The sequence below is a fragment of the Stegodyphus dumicola genome, chromosome X2, assembly GCF_044657685.1.
Source record: "Stegodyphus dumicola isolate Sdum_Otavi_A_Nest chromosome X2, ASM4465768v1".
Taxonomy (NCBI): Eukaryota; Metazoa; Arthropoda; class Arachnida; order Araneae; family Eresidae; genus Stegodyphus; species Stegodyphus dumicola.
This window is the reverse complement of record NC_140781.1, coordinates 194415088-194434725: the sequence shown is the minus strand read 5'-3', so window position 1 is coordinate 194434725 and position 19638 is coordinate 194415088. Positions and strand designations below refer to the sequence as shown.

The 19638-nt window shown below is 32.3% G+C and overlaps 1 protein-coding gene across 2 annotated transcripts in view; it reads right to left on the bottom strand.

Annotated features, from left to right (window-relative positions):
• LOC118194886 (glypican-5-like) overlaps positions 1-19638 on the bottom strand; it is a 177154-nt gene that overhangs the window by 132580 nt on the left and 24936 nt on the right. The window contains exon 2 of one of the 2 annotated variants that reach the window (XM_035366094.2): positions 18066-18224. In XM_035366094.2, coding sequence (XP_035221985.1) covers positions 18066-18224 — 159 coding nt within the window. Of the gene's footprint in view, positions 1-3682; positions 3818-18065; positions 18225-19638 lie in introns of those variants that run through there. The other variant, XM_085809744.1, reaches the window with a different exon arrangement.

The following is a 19638-nucleotide window of genomic DNA, read 5'->3' as shown; positions in this document are numbered from 1 at the left end:
CACTGCACATTTTTCACGTCTTCTGCTCAAAATAAAATACCTAATAGTCTTTACATATCATTAGATTGATTCATAAGGTACCCAGATACTCATCCTACTCTAATTTAAATGAACTTTAATTAGTACTATGACAACTATTCATAAATTTTACTAATAACTATAGTTTTGAGTTAAACTCTATCCCATCTTTCTTGGCTGATGTCACCATTTTCGCTCAGACCGGATAATTATGAAAATTTGCCAGAAATGGTGGCCACAGAACCGTAGCTAGGGTTTTCAACGCCCGGGGCCAACTGAAGATTTTGCGCCCCCTTCTGTGTTCCAAGAATGTAAAACATTTCATTCTAAAATTTCATAACATCAATTTGCCCCCCCCCGGGTGTTGCGCCCGGGGACAGATGTACCCCGTTGCCCCATCCTAGATACGCCACTTGGTGTCCATTTTATTGGGGAGACACCTAATAGGCGGCCACGGTTGCCTCTTACAAAACGACGGACAGTTACAATAATGCCTTCTACGAGATTCGAACCCGGGCCCTTCGGTACCGCAGCAGGTTCCCCTAACCACTGAAAACAATAATTAACTACTGTACTAGTAATTACTCTTCTGACGCTGGAAGATAGTAGTCATAAAAGTTTATATAAGCTAGTTCAATATGTCAGCAACAGAGTATGTGATATGTATGTTCAATATGTAATTTTGTATTTATGCTGTGCCAGGTTCTCATACATAAAGTTCGTACTGTATCTGAATGCTGTAATGTATCCGTACATGTTTATATCTTTTATTTATGGTACCTAATTTATACTAAGGATCACGCGTTCCTCAATGGCATGCTTCTTGCAAACTTTAGCTATCATGATAACGTATATGTATGGATGTATATATCAATATGAGTGAGAGTATGTATACTTTTATTTGTTTCGAAATATTTATGTATGTAAGTCTGTATATATCTGTATATGAGTTGGTATTTATATGTATATACATATATTTTGATTGTACTCTTCTTCAAGTGCCTTGTATGCACATGTATATCTCTTCTTCTTTTTTTTTTTTTTTTTTTTTTTTTTGCATTTATAAATGTCGTCTGCTCAGCTGTTGCTGCCCAGGGCTGCGGCCTGGTAGCTAGTGATTGACTCCCGCCGAGTTGGTAACAAATTCTGCATGGATATATCTATACCTGGGTCAGAAGTCAACTCAGCGGTTTATCTCCTCTAACCACTGTACTGTCTAGGCGACTCAAAACAACAGCATGCACCTAGGAATCTGATATACAGGAAACCATTCAGAATGTAACCATTTCCTCAAGAGTACCTCTAAACGCTCACCATTTCTAGCATTCTCTTCATACAGAGGACGTTTAGACATGTTTAAGACGATTTCGGAGCCCTTTAATTAATGTTCGAAATGTAAAAAGAATTTTTTAAATGCATTATCTGATAGCCTGTTTCCTGGACTTCTAAGTCTGAACGTGATTTTTATGATAGAAGGGAGTTTCATAAAATTGTTTGGGGTATTATTCCATTCCTCTTCCACTACTTTTCAGCGTCTATCCATCGTGGTGGGTTTGCACTTAAGAAGAGTTTTTTTCAAGAGACGAAAGGCACAATGATCAATAGATTAATGTCAGGGGACTTCGCAGGCCCTACCCTAGTTACGGCACTGGGTGGCCATTTTATTGGGCAGACATCTAATAGGCGGCCACCGTTGCCTCTTACGAAAGGACGGACAGTTACAATCATGCCTTCTCCGGGATTCGAGCCTGGGCCCTTTCGTACCGCAGTAGGTTCCCCTAACCACTGTACTGTCTGGGCGACTCAAAACAACAGCATGCGCCTAGAAATCTGATATATAGGAAATTATTAAGAATGTAACCAGTTTCCTCAAAAAGTTCCTTTGAAAGCATAAAAAGCGCTGAAAACGTGAAAATAAGGAATTCCAAGAAGCATTAAATGTTATTAACTTAGTTTTGGAATGTCGTGCATATTTCGACGTAAATGAAGTTAAAACAATTGTAAAATAACTTCAAATAAGATAATTTAATTATATTGTAATAATGGTCAGATTGAATATCAAATGTGTTCCTTAAAGAAATTTTCTACAAATTTCAATACAAAAATATTTCAACTTTGAGCTTTTTTTATGTTTAGTTCCAAGAAGTTCCTTATGTTTACTATTCTACTCAAATGAGTAGAAATCTATCTTTTGTACATAGTTTTGTAATGCTAAAGTGTATATAACTATGTACTTGTAACACTGGTTTGGATGTATGTTTTATATTTGTGTGTCTGTGTGTATATAGTAGCGTTACATAGCTGATATTGATTTGTTGAATATTGAATTTAATTTTAAATTTACTATTAATATGTAGCAGGAGAGTACATTAATACACGTTTTCGACGTAATAACAAATTATTATACCCTCAAGATCGAAGCAGACCCGACGATGATAAGTGCGGTTCAACTTACGTGATGTTGATTTTACCACTGATTGCTTCAAATCGTTGATTTTTTAAACACCATGTGTGTAGACTTCATACTTAAAATAGCACCAAAGGATTAAATCTGCTGGATTCAGATCAAGGAAGCGGAACGGCTTTTCCACAGGACAACGTCTTACGAACCACTGATCTGAAAAATCCGCCTTTTCTTGCGCTTATTGATAAATACACCCATCCGAAACTCACTTATATTGTTTGTTAGTCTATTCTTTGTACCTGAGACTTATCGTGAATATTTTTATTAATAAGGTGAATATTTTTATTAATAGGTATTGTAATTAAACTCGGCTATAGGCATGATGCAACTACTTCTGAATTTAGAATTATTGTAATATGCATATAAAATTCTAGTTAATTTACGTGTCCTTGACTACTAGAGCTTTAGAGAAGTGTCTAGTGACTGTTCGCTGGTCTTCTTGCAACTATAAAATATCAGACCCAAAGAAGGGCTAAAATACCCTTTTATTCACTCAAAGAAGTACTACAGACGGCCCCTCTCGGGCTTACAGAAAAGCCTCCACTTAAGATAGAAAATAAAGAACTAAACTAATTCTAACTAGCTGAACTTTAGCCGACGTTGTACAAAAAGAACTAACCGAGTTGACCTGTAATTAAACCTAACTACTAACACGCACGTAAGACTACGGCCGAACGTAGTAAGACAGGCTTAAAGCAACGACTTGACCCGATGGCAGAACAAGCTTTACTGAAAACTTCTGAGCTCTTCTACGGAAGTGACTGAATTTGGCATTAAATACTGGTTCTACTTCATTTACATTAAACGCGATACCGAGATATCATTCTGGCAGGGAGTTGTGAGTGGAAAACAAGAATTTAAAAAAAAAAGTTTTCAAAATAAAAAATAACTATTATAAAATTAAAATAATCCTTACACTTAAATTAAAATTCTTTATTTACATATTTTCCAACGTCTATCAGTCTATATGTAAAAGCAATATTTTATTATATATATTGTAACGAGTATAAAAGCATAACCAAAGTTTTACGTTCCTATTTCATAAAACACAGATTTTTAGCAACCATATTTTTCAAAGGGAAATTATATAAAAGAAATGGAACTATTTAGTCCAGCAATAATGTAAAAATCCGAAATATATAAGTTTTATATAATGCGGCATATCCTCACAGGCGTCATTTAGAAAAAACTAGAACTTACATTTGGACACTTTGAAATAGAGTTTTGCTCAGCCATTCCAACTGGAACTAAGTTCCAACAAAGTTTTCCACTATCGCATCAGGAATGTCAAGAGAAAGAGTGCAATCATCTTCAGTTGTAAGCTTGATGAATTTAAGCAACAGTAGCATCTCAAAAGCTTGAGAAAATGAGAGTAACTCGATGTGTGGCTTGGAGCCAAACTTTATCTCATGGTGACGCAACAGAAACATCCCAATATAGATTTTGAACTGAGTCGCCGAAATTTCTTTCCCATCCAATTAGAAGCATGGACAGTTTAAGAAAGAATCCAAATAAAAAAAATTTATACCTCTTTAACACTTCTTCGGTTTCGATTCTTTTGACACCAGACTTCGGATTCGATAAGTTACAAGTCAAGAAAAGGGTGCGTTTATCCATAGACTAAGCCATTCTTCTAATAATTTGGATTCTGATAATTAAACTAATGCTAAGAGATTGCTTTAATGCTGTCAGTTTCATTTAGTAGTTAAAACTGTAGTAAAAATTATTCTATGCAATCTCAGAAGACTACATTCTTTGTTAAGCATTCATATGTGGACGCATGTACGGCCAACATGGCTTCCAACGTTATTAATAAAGAGAAAGATCCTACTATATCAGTGGTTAAATGATTAACCTGCTTAAATTCACAGCAGAAAACTTTCAACTTGATTCTTGATTGTAACGGAATGTAGTAGTATTTTTAAATCAGAGCTACAGAAATTAATAATATAATTCGTCGGCAGTAAAATGGATATTGGAACATCTCATTACGGATGAGGAAATGAAGCGTATGTGTTACATAATTATTGAAGCAGACAGAATGCTTCAGAAGAAACTTTTCACAGATTAGTCGGTTTTGAAATAAAAGAGTTTTTAAATTGCTTTAAGGTTTTTTCTCCGTCAAATTGCTTTAAGGCTATGTAACCAGTATAAAAGCATAATACCCATCCGAAACTCTCCGTCGTGTTACTGTTTTTCAATATTTCAGAATTATAGAATTCATATGCGATAGTCATGCGGCATTTAAATCCCAAATCACCTCTCAGTGCTGGACATTGTTTTCAGGTGTTTTTTTAATTGCCATGATTAATTAATTCATAATAAAAGGATTAAATTAAAATTCTGAACTTTGTACATAGAATAAATACTATTTTACTGGTTTGTTAAATATTCTAATCAAGGAAATATCCCTAAAATGTTATTATACACCTAAAATAAAATCTTCTTCATTGTTTTCTTAATGCTGTTGTGTTTCAAGACTGTAAATTTGTAAATGACTAAACGGATAAAATGAGAAGAGTAATTTTGAAAGCTTAACTTTTGTATTTTTATCTGAAAATTGTCAAGGGATTCATTAAATTAATAATTATATTCAAATTTAATTATATAAATATTCTGGTTTCCAAAGTGAAAATGCAAATACTACACAATTCAAGATTCAGACATGCGTCTTCAAGAGATGAGAACCTAAATTGCATTCGTAATTAAGACAAGTATTTAGGGGCTTTAATCTGCTAAAGATCTGGTAAAGATCGGACATACGTATGTGATTCATAACTCATCCAAAGTCGATTTAATAACTTGGTGATAAAAAAAGAACGCCCCTCTTCAACTGCTATACTCCTTACGTGCATTCGTGGCTTTATAAGAGTTATTAAAAACGGAAGAGCCTAAAATCATTGATCAGCACAGAGAAAGTTTACAGAGATCTTTTATTCGATAAACTAAAAATCAAATTAACTGAAAGGCGTTTCTCATCGAAAAATGTCAACTCTCTCAATAACAGAAGAAATTTTGTTGGAATGTGTGCTACTAGGTACAGATGATGCAAAGAATTATGAATTAAGGCAAAACAAAGCATTAGACTCGCTATAATTTTCTGCGAACACCCACGGATTTCCGTGGGCGTTGATCCTAGTTATAGCGGATGTTCGTGATAAAGACTTGACCTTAACCGCAGGGAAAAGACTTTAAGTTTATTCATGAAAGTAAAGAAAGTAACTTCTTTGATCGAAAGTGAAAGAGTAGGGTATTATTTTACAAACAACACTAAAAACCTTTTTTACAGATTTGAATAAATTTAGCGCTTTTAAATTCCGTATAATTTAATTAATTGAAATTTTTAAAGTGAAATTTTAAATTTCTGAAACTACTTTCGCATTTGGTGTTAAATATATGACAATACGTACTTCAAAGAAAAAGGAAAAGAAATTATAAGCCTCTGAGCTGAAGGAGTAAAACTAACGGTCTCAAAAAGAGCTTTTAAAAACAATGTATTTTAATATATGTTGATGATAATATAAATATGTAAGAATACGCTTTTGTTTGCACCAAATTCCCAAGTCGATAAGAGATGAAAATAAAGATTACCATAATAACAACTTGGAAAAGGACAACACAAAGGAAATAAAAAAACATAACGGCTGTTTGGGTTTCGGAGAAAAATACCATTTTCAATTCCAATCAACGAACTAATCCATCAAATGATCTAAGCCCGGTAAAAATCGTCCAAACAAGCGGATTTCTTTAGAGCAGCAGTCAATGACATCAGTGAACCTACCCTCCAGCAGCAAGGTTAATGTTTAGAAATGCCGATGAAACAGGTCCAGACCACCTTCGGACCTGCCTCTGCACAGCTCAACAACAGGGGTCGCGTGTTCATTGCAAATGATGCTTCTTTGCGCTTATCGTCATACTTTACTAGCAAGTAATACTGAACGAGAAGGCGTGGTGAAATATCACTTAATAAAAAATTGCTTTCCAATTTCTAGTATTACGTGCATCTTCATCGCTTCTGTCAACTATATCGAATTTCTTTGAGGTCCGCTTTGTGTCAAACAGGTTAATAAAAAAGTTATTTATGTTCATCGATAAAATCCCGGTGTAAAACACGAAAGAAAATTTGACAAGATTTTTTTTTTAATTTTTTGTTTGGTTCTCTTGTTTTTTACTTTGATTTTCTTATTGAAGAAATCAAAGAGAGACATAATAAGAATTACTGCCATAAATGTTAGTTGTTTCAAATGATATTTTTGTGAACTGATAAACAGAAGTTTGTGCTGTTCTCATCAGCTTACTCACGCGCTTCAAAGTGAAACGAAAGAAGCAGATGGAGAAGTTAACTGAACGTCCAGTTCCTTGAAATAAATGGTTTGGTTTATTACTTTATTTAGTTATGGCAAAGCACTCGAAAGCTATCTGCTTAAGGGAAGGGTTGCCTTCGTGGAGGACCTTTCTGAGGGAAATTGGCTCGTATACACGTTACACATGGGGAAAACCACGAAAACGCCCATGGGCCAGCTCTTTCGCCGGGATTCGAACCCCGAACCGAATTACCAGTATTCATCAACTTTACCTCTCGGTCGCTGGTGAGCCTTGAAATAAATGAGTTTAAAAAAAGAATATAAAATGGAAATAAGAAATTGGCCAGGCTCTGCAATTAGTAAGACCTTTACTAATTCCTTCTAATGGCAAAACTAAATTCCTTCTAATGACAAAACTTAAAAGCTATTTGAACTTTTCATTCGATGGGATTGGATGTAGCCCTTACGAAACAGTAAAATCAGTTTTATAAGAAAAACAGGGAAAGAACTTCCCTAATAGAAATGATCAGGAACAGTTTTTTATAATCCAAGTAAAAGTGTAAATATCATAATAGCTATAATATTGTAAAACTCTGCAGAATCATTTTTTTAAATTAATAACAACTTTTTCGCCATGAGAAGTATAATAAGCATTTTTCTTGTAAACGTATACCCTTCCAGACTAATTTCAAAAATCTAATTTTAGTATATCAGAATATTTGTTATCTGTAATTAATCATTAATGGAACCCCAGCTCTTTCTATATTCCGTCTGTTAACCATCATGATTATTGTGCTTCCACTATTTATAAACGTAAACTACGCTTACAAGTTCCATTTGAATTAGTGATTAGCACGTCGGAAAGCTAGTGAAAGCTTCTTATATGGACACATAATAAAATTCAGAACTGAAGAAAAACTAAAAATACATCTCAGTTGCGAACAAATAACAATATCAAAATTCGGCTCATTTTTGCAGAAAACAATTAACTGTCAGAGAACTAAATTACGAAACTTTACTTAGTAAATGGTTTAAGCATTCTAAAACCGTACTTTTCTACGTCTCTCGGAAAAAAAACATTACAAAAAAATCCTTTTGACAAAAAAAAAAAGGTGGATTCATTAATTTAACAGAGTTAAAGTCCCTAAAAACAAGAGCATATTCACCGCAGAGCGCTGATGAGACAGCGTTAATTCTTTATGCTTTTAATTAAAACTGTAAGAGACTTTTGTAATTCTTAATTAAAAAAGTAAATGAAATGAAAACTATCTATTAACGAAATGAGTTTTAACTTAGCTGTTATGAATAATTAATATTATACAGCAATAAAAATATTTCGGAATTAAGGAGAAATATTTTCCGATTTTATTAAAAAGCTGAGTTGTAGGCAGTTACTTGAATTATGTATGCAGCTTAATTAACAAAACGAAACAGAAGTGTGAACAATGTTGATATACAGCTTAATGGAATAAATATTTGACTAATGTTAATATACCTTTCAAAAAAATCTCTTACTAAAAATTCTCGAAATGAAAATACAGATACCGTCAAAGATAATAAAAATGGACTTCACACACAGAGCTATACTATCGTTATCCTCCAAAAATAATAAAAATCCATGGTATCTAGACACCACTTGTGCCCATAACGTTGGCATGGAAGTTAAATGAGCTAGATAACAAGGCTATTAAAAGAAATAAGTTTTAGAAAGAAAGAAATGCTACCGCAACAATAAAAGACCATTCTGCAAACAGCATCGCTCAGTGGAAGGGTCAAAGCAAAGGTTAAGTTGTCAAGCAAGCAGTTAAAGTTTCGAGTTTCTTTCTCTGCGACCTTAAAAATACCTAGCTAAAAGATGGTCCCTGGGAGGGTGTTCTGCTAGTCATTGATAAATTCGAAGAACGGCGAATATTTGGGTTAGTAATTCAGATGTTTTAAGAACTATAATTTTGTCGCCTAGTTTTATCCCGATATGGTTGGGCACCCTCTAAAAAGAGAATCTTTTACAAGAATCATTTTTCTCAGGAAAGAGACACTCCAACAGGATATTACCGAATTGTACATAAAATCCCGGTGTAAAACACGAAAGAAAATTTGACAAGATTTTTTTTTAAATTTTTGTTTGGTTCTCTTGTTTTTTACTTTGATTTTCTTATTGAAGAAATCAAAGAGCGACATAATAAGAATTACTGCCATAAATGTTAGTTGTTTCAAATGATATTTTTGAGAACTGATAAACAGAAGTTTGTGCTGATCTCATCAGCTTACTCACGCGCTTCAAAGTGAAACGAAAGAAGCAGATGGAGAAGTTAACGGAACGTCCAGTTCCTTGAAATAAATGGTTTGGTTTATTACTTTATTTAGTTATGGCAAAGCACTCGAAAGCTATCTGCTTAAGGGAAGGGTTGCCTTCTTGGAGGACCTTTCTGAAGGAAATTGGCTCGTATACACGTGTAACGTGCTTCCCCCCTTCTCTTTTTTAATATCCCCTTTTATTCCTTGCATCTGAAGTTATGCATGTTAAACCTTTAAAAAGCGCAGAATTATTGCAAGTAAAGAAATACAATATTTTAATTCATACAATATACTCTAGTTGAACCTTCTAATAATTTCCAAGAAATTGTATTTTAGAATCTAACAGTGCATACCCGAATTGTTAAGCAACTGAATACCGTAGCTTCGTCCTCTCTCGATCCTCATTGACAAAATCTGCTGGTTAGATGAGTGTTTCTATTGTTCTCTTCGTGAATAATTTAAATATGAACTAATTTCCAAAAAAAACAACCTTTTCCATGAAGCTATTATTTAGGCAGATAAACTCCCATTCATTTCTATAATTAATTAGCTTGTAAAGTCTCGTTTTCTTAGGGAGCATACACTATAGACTTAAGAAAGACTATTGACGAATTATCTTCTAGTCTTGTGAAACAAAACAGAGTTAGAAGAAGGGTGTATAAAGACCCTTTTATTCGAACACAAAAATAACAATTACCCAGCTTGGGTTTACACAAGCCAAGCACTTCTGGCTTAACAAAAATACGTAACGCTGAACAATTTCAAATGTGGTACATTAGCCTAACGGCTCACAGAATAATTTAACGCGCAGTAAAGGCTCTGGTTTGTAGAAAACCGGCGAGATAAAGCTAAATGGCTAGAAGCACTCAACGACACAGAATCAAATCGCTAATAATCACCCACAACGTAGCCTGGAATAAGCAGACACGCTCTAACACTAACTTCTGAAACTCTTGCTTAAATAACACTTCTCTTGAATCTGAATAAACACTCGCTATCTGACTCTCATTCTGGCATGAAAAGCGTGGGTGAAATAGAGTAATAGGAAAGTACTTAAAATTAACTATTAGTTAAAAATACATAGATAAACCTCACAAGTTAACGAAATGTTTTGAAGAATGAATATTTTTCTTAGGTACATAAAAAATAGGAATTTTCTACTAATATCTTCTCTTCCCATTATAAAGCATCAAATTTAAAAATATGTATAGCATCATTACAACATGTTTCGAACGTTATAAATACAGTTTAACTTGCAGCGATATAATGTTTTACTATAAATAGCATGTATTTGAAAATGGGTAGTCAAAAATAAATTTTTCTTCCTGTATGATTTTAACTAAATATCAGAAAGGAGCAATTCCAAATTTTAAACCGGATGTCTAATATGTCTCTTGTGCTGTATCATTTTAGATAAATATTAGAAGCAGGCAATTCCATATCTGGAACTGGAAGTCTAATCCATATCAGTTCAGATTCATAAACATTGTATAAGCACTCACTGATATTCAAATGTATTCTCCATGCTTTAAATGGGAATAAAATAGAAGACGACGGCTTACCAGATCTCTCAGTTACGTACACTACTTGAACGAAATGACGGGTTTGCAAGCCTCTAAAATTCCATTACTTTAAAACGAAAGTAAATAAGAGAAAGGAAATTAATATCAGCAGCTGAGATTCACTCAAATCATGCATATTCTTTTCCAAGGTAAATGTGTAGAGACATTTGGGTTTTTTTTTTTTTTTTCTTTTGGAACAGGAAAGATGAAAAATGAGAAAACCGCCTTCGCCGGGAATCGAACCACGGACCTCTAGATACCGATCCAACATGCAAAACCACTACACCACAAAGACACGCTAGGAAGGCGGGAGAAATACCTTATAAATGTGTTTGGATTTCAACCCTCTTTTGCTCTTTTCTCGTCAACTTTTAATTTAGACCTGAGAATCTACTCATACCAACTAAAAAAAAACACCTTGTCATCATCCTTTCTTTTTATTGTTTTCCTTATTTTTCCCTACATTTATTTTGGTGATAACTTGTGAAGACTCATTTTTATTAAAACTGGTTTAAATTAATATAACTCCATTCATTGCAATAATTTTATAAAAATTATGATATATTAGTGGCAGAAGCTTGCATGAAATATTTTTATGTTAATTATACTATATCTATGATGAGAGGTAAAGTTCAGAAACACATGAAAATAACAAAATGATGAGAACTATTGCAGTTTTAACATAAGAAATGCTTACCAACTTGAACTTAAGCAATTAATAAAACTGAATTTTTATTTGGTATTAATTCCAATAAACAAATTTTTTCAATGCATTTTAAAGGCCTGCATAATCCTTCGCCCTTCTCTATAAGAAGACATATTTAAAATATACTGAGAAAGCTTCGTTATTAAAATTTATGCCAGCTAAAGATTTTATTTTGTCAATAATAGAGAAAATTTCTGTCGGTAAAATAACCTGCCAAATAGCAATCTGAAATTATTAATGTACTTTTGCAATTCTTAATTGAAATTATCAGTTTTATTGGTCAAGTTTAATATTTAACAAAGTGCATGATGTTCTATTATAACAAAAAAATAACTCCATGCCTATGTATGAATTAACGATCGTCAGATCACGAAAAAGCCTAAACAGAGTTTTAAGACGAAGTTTGCATGTGAAAGTGATCATTTTCAGCATACTTCTTTAACATGTTCACTAAATTTTATTTAATTATATATAGATGAAATTCGCGTAAAACTGCTACGCATGTAACTTCGTAAGGCAATTAACACTTGCTTTTAAAAGCTACGTAAGAGAAATTGTAATAACCCACTGCACATTCTGAAAATCTTAAGACTCACTTTTGATGAATTTACAAGAATTTTGTGCTCATATCGAGACTGTAAGTTATTTTATTTCACAGCTCAAAAATTTCGTGACCACACAGAATTTTGCATTTTCAAATCAAAAATATCCATTAAACTTTAAAGCATTTTAATTTTAAATCAAACTAGGAAACTTTAAAACAGGCACTTGATTCCAGCTTATGACAACTGTACTATTTATTGCTACATTAATTTTGTAGGTTACATAATGTTCGATTAAGTATATAATTCAGCATAATACTCCAAAGTCATGCGCCTAGATAAGAGGTGCCTTAGTGGAGGATTTTCAAGAAAACTTAGCTTCTATTTACAGTTCATACGAAGAAAAGACTAAATTCCTATTGCCGGCGTTTTCTAACAACTATTTAAAGAAAAATCACAAAGAGTTTTTGAATCAAAATTAAGGCCGAATTTTCAAATAATTTCCACATTGCGATCTTGAAAGTTTTACCACGGATGAAGAGAATGTTGTTTTAACAGATCTATTAAGCAGAATTCTAACATCTTCACATAAACAGTATTATCTCGTTCAAGGCTTAAAAATCTCATGCATGTTCATTTAATGGATATAATTTTGAGAAGGAAGTTTTAATTGATGTAGAGAGCGGAGGGGAAGCGCACCAAAATCTCTGAAGTTTGTTGCCACTCAAGACTAGGATTTATAGCAAATTAGTGAACAGAAGATGCTTGAAAGTTAAATTCTTTTGTGAATGACTCACTGAAAAATTGCTTTTACATGTTCATAAAAGTACCCTTAAGCAGTCTTCAGGTGAAACAATGGTGAAGATTGTTTCTTATGTCAAAGTAACACATTTTCTTTTTCGTAAAAGCTGCCATAAGGTAAAGGGTTATCTTGAATTGGATTAATGACCCCCCCCCCCACTCAAATAGGGATTTTCGATGGTTGAAGGGCTGAGAGGAAGAACAGGTTGCTGTTCTTCGTTTTCTAACAACTATTAAACTAACAACTATTCGTTTTCTAACAACTATTTAAAGAAAAATTACAAAGAGTTTTTGAATCAAAATTAAGGCCGAATTTTCAAATAATTTCCACATTGCGATCTTGAAAGTTTTACCACGGATGAAGAGAATGTTGTTTTAACAGATCTATTAAGCAGAATTCTAACATCTTCACATAAACAGTATTATCTCGTTCAAGGCTTAAAAATCTCATGCATGTTCATTTAATGGATATAATTTTGAGAAGGAAGTTTTAATTGATGTAGAGAGCGGAGGGGAAGCGCACCAAAATCTCTGAAGTTTGTTGCCACTCAAGACTAGGATTTATAGCAAATTAGTGAACAGAAGATGCTTGAAAGTTAAATTCTTTTGTGAATGACTCACTGAAAAATTGCTTTTACATGTTCATAAAAGTACCCTTAAGCAGTCTTCAGGTGAAACAATGGTGAAGATTGTTTCTTATGTCAAAGTAACACATTTTCTTTTTCGTAAAAGCTGCCATAAGGTAAAGGGTTATCTTGAATTGGATTAATGACCCCCCCCCCCACTCAAATAGGGATTTTCGATGGTTGAAGGGCTGAGAGGAAGAACAGGTTGCTGTTCTTCGTTTTCTAACAACTATTAAACTAACAACTATTCGTTTTCTAACAACTATTTAAAGAAAAATTACAAAGAGTTTTTGAATCAAAATTAAGGCCGAATTTTCAAATAATTTCCACATTGCGATCTTGAAAGTTTTACCACGGATGAAGAGAATGTTGTTTTAACAGATCTATTAAGCAGAATTCTAACATCTTCACATAAACAGTATTATCTCGTTCAAGGCTTAAAAATCTCATGCATGTTCATTTAATGGATATAATTTTGAGAAGGAAGTTTTAATTGATGTAGAGAGCGGAGGGGAAGCGCACCAAAATCTCTGAAGTTTGTTGCCACTCAAGACTAGGATTTATAGCAAATTAGTGAACAGAAGATGCTTGAAAGTTAAATTCTTTTGTGAATGACTCACTGAAAAATTGCTTTTACATGTTCATAAAAGTACCCTTAAGCAGTCTTCAGGTGAAACAATGGTGAAGATTGTTTCTTATGTCAAAGTAACACATTTTCTTTTTCGTAAAAGCTGCCATAAGGTAAAGGGTTATCTTGAATTGGATTAATGACCCCCCCCCCACTCAAATAGGGATTTTCGATGGTTGAAGGGCTGAGAGGAAGAACAGGTTGCTGTTCTTCGTTTTCTAACAACTATTAAACTAACAACTATTCGTTTTCTAACAACTATTTAAAGAAAAATTACAAAGAGTTTTTGAATCAAAATTAAGGCCGAATTTTCAAATAATTTCCACATTGCGATCTTGAAAGTTTTACCACGGATGAAGAGAATGTTGTTTTAACAGATCTATTAAGCAGAATTCTAACATCTTCACATAAACAGTATGTTGCTGCGTTTTTTCTTTGGCTCTGCCAAAGAGCTGGGTGTGTGATGGAATGTCGTCCTGTCAAATGAAAAATGCAAGGACCAAAACAAACACAAAATTCACCCGTTCTTCGGGCGTCTGGTCCCCCCCCTTTTACTTCCTTAAAAAAGCGCAAAACATAGTCAATTGTATCATGATTTTTTTTTTCTTTTCTTTCTTTTTTCTTTTTTTAACCTTCGTCTGTTACTAGAAATCTGGTTCTATACCAAGATTAGAAGAACGCTTTTTCTTGCAAAGCGACATTCTCAACAGTTTCACAGAAAACGATGCGGTAAGTCGTAACACGCTGGAAAGTTTCTCACGAAATTAAGATTCAAGACGACTATCTATTTACTCTATTCTGAATGCTTTAAAGTCAAGCTAAACGAAGTCAGCAAAATAATGCTTGATAAACTTTATTTGCTGTAGGTAATGCCTAAAAACTATTTTAAAATGTAACTTTGAACATTTCATAAAAATTTAAGGCTATTTCCCTGTTCTGAAATACATACCGGTAGAAAATAAATGCTTTCTTTTCAACAGATGCATTCTAAACATCTTACCGCATTTTATATGAGCATTTTAACAAAATCAGAATATTTGTAAAGGTATTCAGTATATATATTTAGTTCAATATTACATATATATTCAGTTCAATATTTAACACTATTAAACTATTAAATTATTGTTAAGAGTATAGAGATTTTAATTATGTAAAGAAAATTTAAGAGCTGAAATTAATCCATATATGTTTAGAAACGATATAATTTCACTTTTAAGAAATTTTCAGTTGAAATATATAAATAGAAAAGAAGAAAGCAGAATATGAAAATTAATTTTTATTATGTTGATGTATTCTTTCAGCCGAATTATTAATGAATTTCCCAGCACTTTTTAACAACAGTTAAAGGTTTCTGATTCGTCTTTTCGACAACATTAGCAACCAAATAATAATAATTCATTCCTTACATGTAAAGAAATGAATCTAATTTACCTCTTTACAAAATTTTGAGCATAAGAACATTGTTCTATCAAAAAATATATTTCAAAATTCCTGATGCAATCCTTCCTTTGTAAAAACATTAGGAATTTCATTATCAATAACATGTGTGATCAAAACTCTAATTATTCCATGAAAGACCGTGTTAAGCTGACTTCATGAATATAGTCTAAAACTGTTGCTAGTACGAGAAACACTCTGCTTACATATAAGGATTAGATATATTAAAATAACTAATATGTAAGGCAATATGCTACATGATGAGTTAAAGATATAAAAAAGAAAAGAAGACTGAAAACATGATGAAAATTGTCAAGATATATTACTCAATAGAAAGCGAAAATTGGATCCAAGAAAGAGGATATTACCAGTTTTTCCCAATTCTTTACTTTAAGCATTCGAGAAACAGTGCCGCGAATGTTCAAAGACCGCGAAGTGCGTAGGATAATTACAAGTAACACAGCCATAAAGCGTATTGGAAGAGTTAAACAAAAACGGCTTAAATATAGTTAGTAATGCATCAGATAACAGTTTTCGAAATATGTACTCTCCAGATGTACCAGATTTATTAATTTTGATACCGACTTATGGTGTAGTTTTGCTCGAGGAGGAGGGAGAGTCCTGTAACTTTAGCTTATTGTGCAGCACTAAATTATATGAAATAAAAATCTAAGAAAAGTCCCGAATCGTAAAGAAAAAGTTTCACAACTTCAGTCCTGAGATATCATGAATACCAACAGACGATCCACGAGCTTCTAATGTTCCGCCATGTGTTACTAATTAGGAGTCATTCATTTTCGAACTACATTCATTTTTGCTTTTGTAGGCCTTGACTCGGTTTCATTTCGGTGATGTGGTAATGTACGATTGCATTATTTTCGTACATTCTGCTGATGTTTTCAGCTTCCTGCAAATTTTCCAAATAAACGGAAAAACTGAAAAATGGCCAGGTGGAAAGAAACTGATGAAAGTACTAAATTTACTTAATTAACATGTTGGAAAATGGGAAGAAATCTTATGCCTTTTGCTACAATTATAAAATTTTAAAATCATATCCGCGATCCATTATCATCTGATAACCACTATTTACAAGTGTGCTTACTTAATAAAACCATTTACAAAAACAATATCTTCGTCAATATTTTATTATATAATCTATTAAACACTCATAAGATTCATATATGCTGTATATGTATAAGTGTTTGCACGTGCATGTGTGTGAGTCTGCTTGCATGCATCTGTGTATAAAGATAATTTTTTTAGATGATGAAGTATGTAATGTAAGTAATGTTGCATGATGAAGCTTTCACGGATTATTTTTATCGAAGCATATTTCGTGGAACGTAATAAAGAAAATATTCCCAGATTTCACTTATCCATAGAAATGTAACTGAAGAAACACAAAAGCGGCAGATATGATATTAGTTTTACAGGTGCTTACATAAAAAAACTAAGAACAACATGATTCTGCTTTATTTCATTTCTATTGGGTGATTAATCCTTAGGCTTGCAAATTTAATATTATTGTTTGCTAAAAGGATTTAGTTTCACTTTTGCCGTTATGTAAGTACATGCGCTATTGATCCTTACATAAGAATAATTTTAAAATACCTACATAAGCTAAGAATACACTTTACATAAGAATCAGGGGATTAATTTGGAAATGCTACAGTTGAGAAAGATTTATTTTATGCATATTACGCTTTCCAGAATAAAAAGAGGGAATAATCAAAATATAAAAGGACTTAAGGAGCTATTACAAGTTACAATTAGAATTTTATCAAATATAGCCGTTATACTTTATACATACATATATATATATTACAACCTAGCTTATTAATTATATATATATATATATGTAACGTATATAGACATATATACCTCACATACATATATATTGTAATATCTTGTTATTTAACAAATAACTATATTAATTATTGAAGTGGAAACGCCATATTTGTATGATGTAACTGTTGCTCAACAACAGAAGAAGTTGTTTAAAATTAGAATTCTGAAGTTTGACCAGCTAGTACATGTATGGAAATGTTTTGCCACTAAAGAATTGTATTCAAATTATCTATCTCCGTAAACTAAAAATAAAATTTAAGTTTTACTAAGAAGATTTTTTGTTATTTTGTCAATTACTGCAAAATGCATTACAATATATATAGCTACATACATATATACCTACATATACACCACATATATATATATATATATATGCCTACATATATACCTACATACATATATACCTTTTAAGGTGTATATGTATATATACATATGTATATATGTTTATATACATATACACATTAGAAAATTAATTTAAATGCACAGTTTTAAATTTCAAGTGACATAATTAGAAAAATGTGCATCTAATCATTACGAAGCATATGCACTTTGAAAATGCTAAATCGTTGTACCTACTTATTAACTTCCTCTGAACTACAAACACACGAGATATAAAGTTAAATTAAGCATAATTTAAAAGTCTGAAGTAAAGGCAAATTAAAAAAAAAATGAAATGTACGAAGCCAAACAGCTACATGGCTAGTTAACTGAAATTAATATTTCTGCAGCCGTCAAATCAGAGCTGCTTAATTGCATCTCTAGCTGCATATTGCATTGCATAGTTCTCGTGTCTTTATTAATTGTTGAAAAATAACGAACTTTGAAACCACTCACCTCTGAACTTCGTAGCGCTTGTAGTAATTAGAGTTTTGAGATATGAGCCAGCCCCTTGTAACATATTTTTAAAGTCTTTTTTCACGGCTTCTTGATATTGGCCTTCCATAGATTTAGAACAACATGTTTGGGCAGATGGGCAAAGTTCTAATTCTTCACCTAGAAAAGAAATTTTATGCTTTTAGCCCCGAAATTATGAAGTTCACCACTGTCTAAAAACTATTCCAGCAAGAGAGCATAAAAAAACAATCATTATTTACAAAAAAAAAATATTAATAAAACATTAGTAAAAAGAATTAGGAAATTTCACCTTGCACTTAAAAGATTAACCTCCCCTTTTAAATCAATACCGAAATATAATCTTCTATAATAATTTCCTAATTTCTATTATTTAAAAGGAAACGAAATTTAAAGAGCTAATAAGAAAAAAATACGTTGAATGAAAAAACGTACGTTAAAAAGCAATAGCTTTCAAAAATGCCTTTTATGAAATGTAAAAAAAATAAGTAAAGATCATTCAAAGGGACGAGAGTATTTTTTAAAGTAGCATTGCCTTCAAAAGCACGTATAACAATTTAATATTTAAAAAATAAGTTATTGAATATCTGGACTTATCAATTTTTTCCATCAAGAAACATAATGTCAGACTTACACGCGAGCACGGAATTACAAAAGTATAATAAAATTGCAACTCATGAAAAGAAATTTTATTTAAGTAAAATGTAATCTTCATAGCTTATGCGTTCAACAGAGAATCTCCGTATGACGATGGACAAAGATCTGTCACGGAAATGTTTAGATCTCCGGAACCGACGTCAGAAATCTTCATATTGATATGATGATCAATAAACATACGTTTTATAAACAATGATCATGCATTTAAGTAGAAGTTAGAAAGGTACGGTGAACTGAATTTAAATTAGATTTCACTATTATTCCAAAGCACACGATGGCTTACTTTTGTGGATGACTTTCTAAGGAAAAGTCTTTTGGTTAGTATTTAGGTTACACAACACAAGAAAACCCCAAACAGATAGGTTGTTCGCTAGAAATAGACATTGCAATCTGTCAATGGTCAATGACTTTACATGCTTAACTACTAGCCGGACTAAAAAACTAAAAAGAATTATTACTTGCCGAATATTAGTATGCTGCAAACCGTTACAATACGTTTCATCATCTGTAATTTTTATCCTTCGTTTATAATGCAAACATATTCTGTATTTAAATTACCTATAGTAGTAACATATTATTTATCTAAACTGAATTACACAAATAACATCAGTAATACATTTCAGAAAAAGGTAATAATTTCCATCAGGATGAGATTTAGTCAGTACTCTCTGCAAGTATTACGACTTTAAGTGCAATTAGATAAACTGAAATGTATAACATGCATATCAAACGCTTTGTTTTCTCATTCCCGTAGTCATTTAAAATTCTAACTGAAATAAAAACCGTTTCTATAGGCGTCAAAAAAGACAAAACAGACCTAGAAAATTATGAGACAGAAAATTAAACAAAAACTTCTAAACTGTTGTTTAAATTCTCTTAATGTCTTCCCATTTTTCGG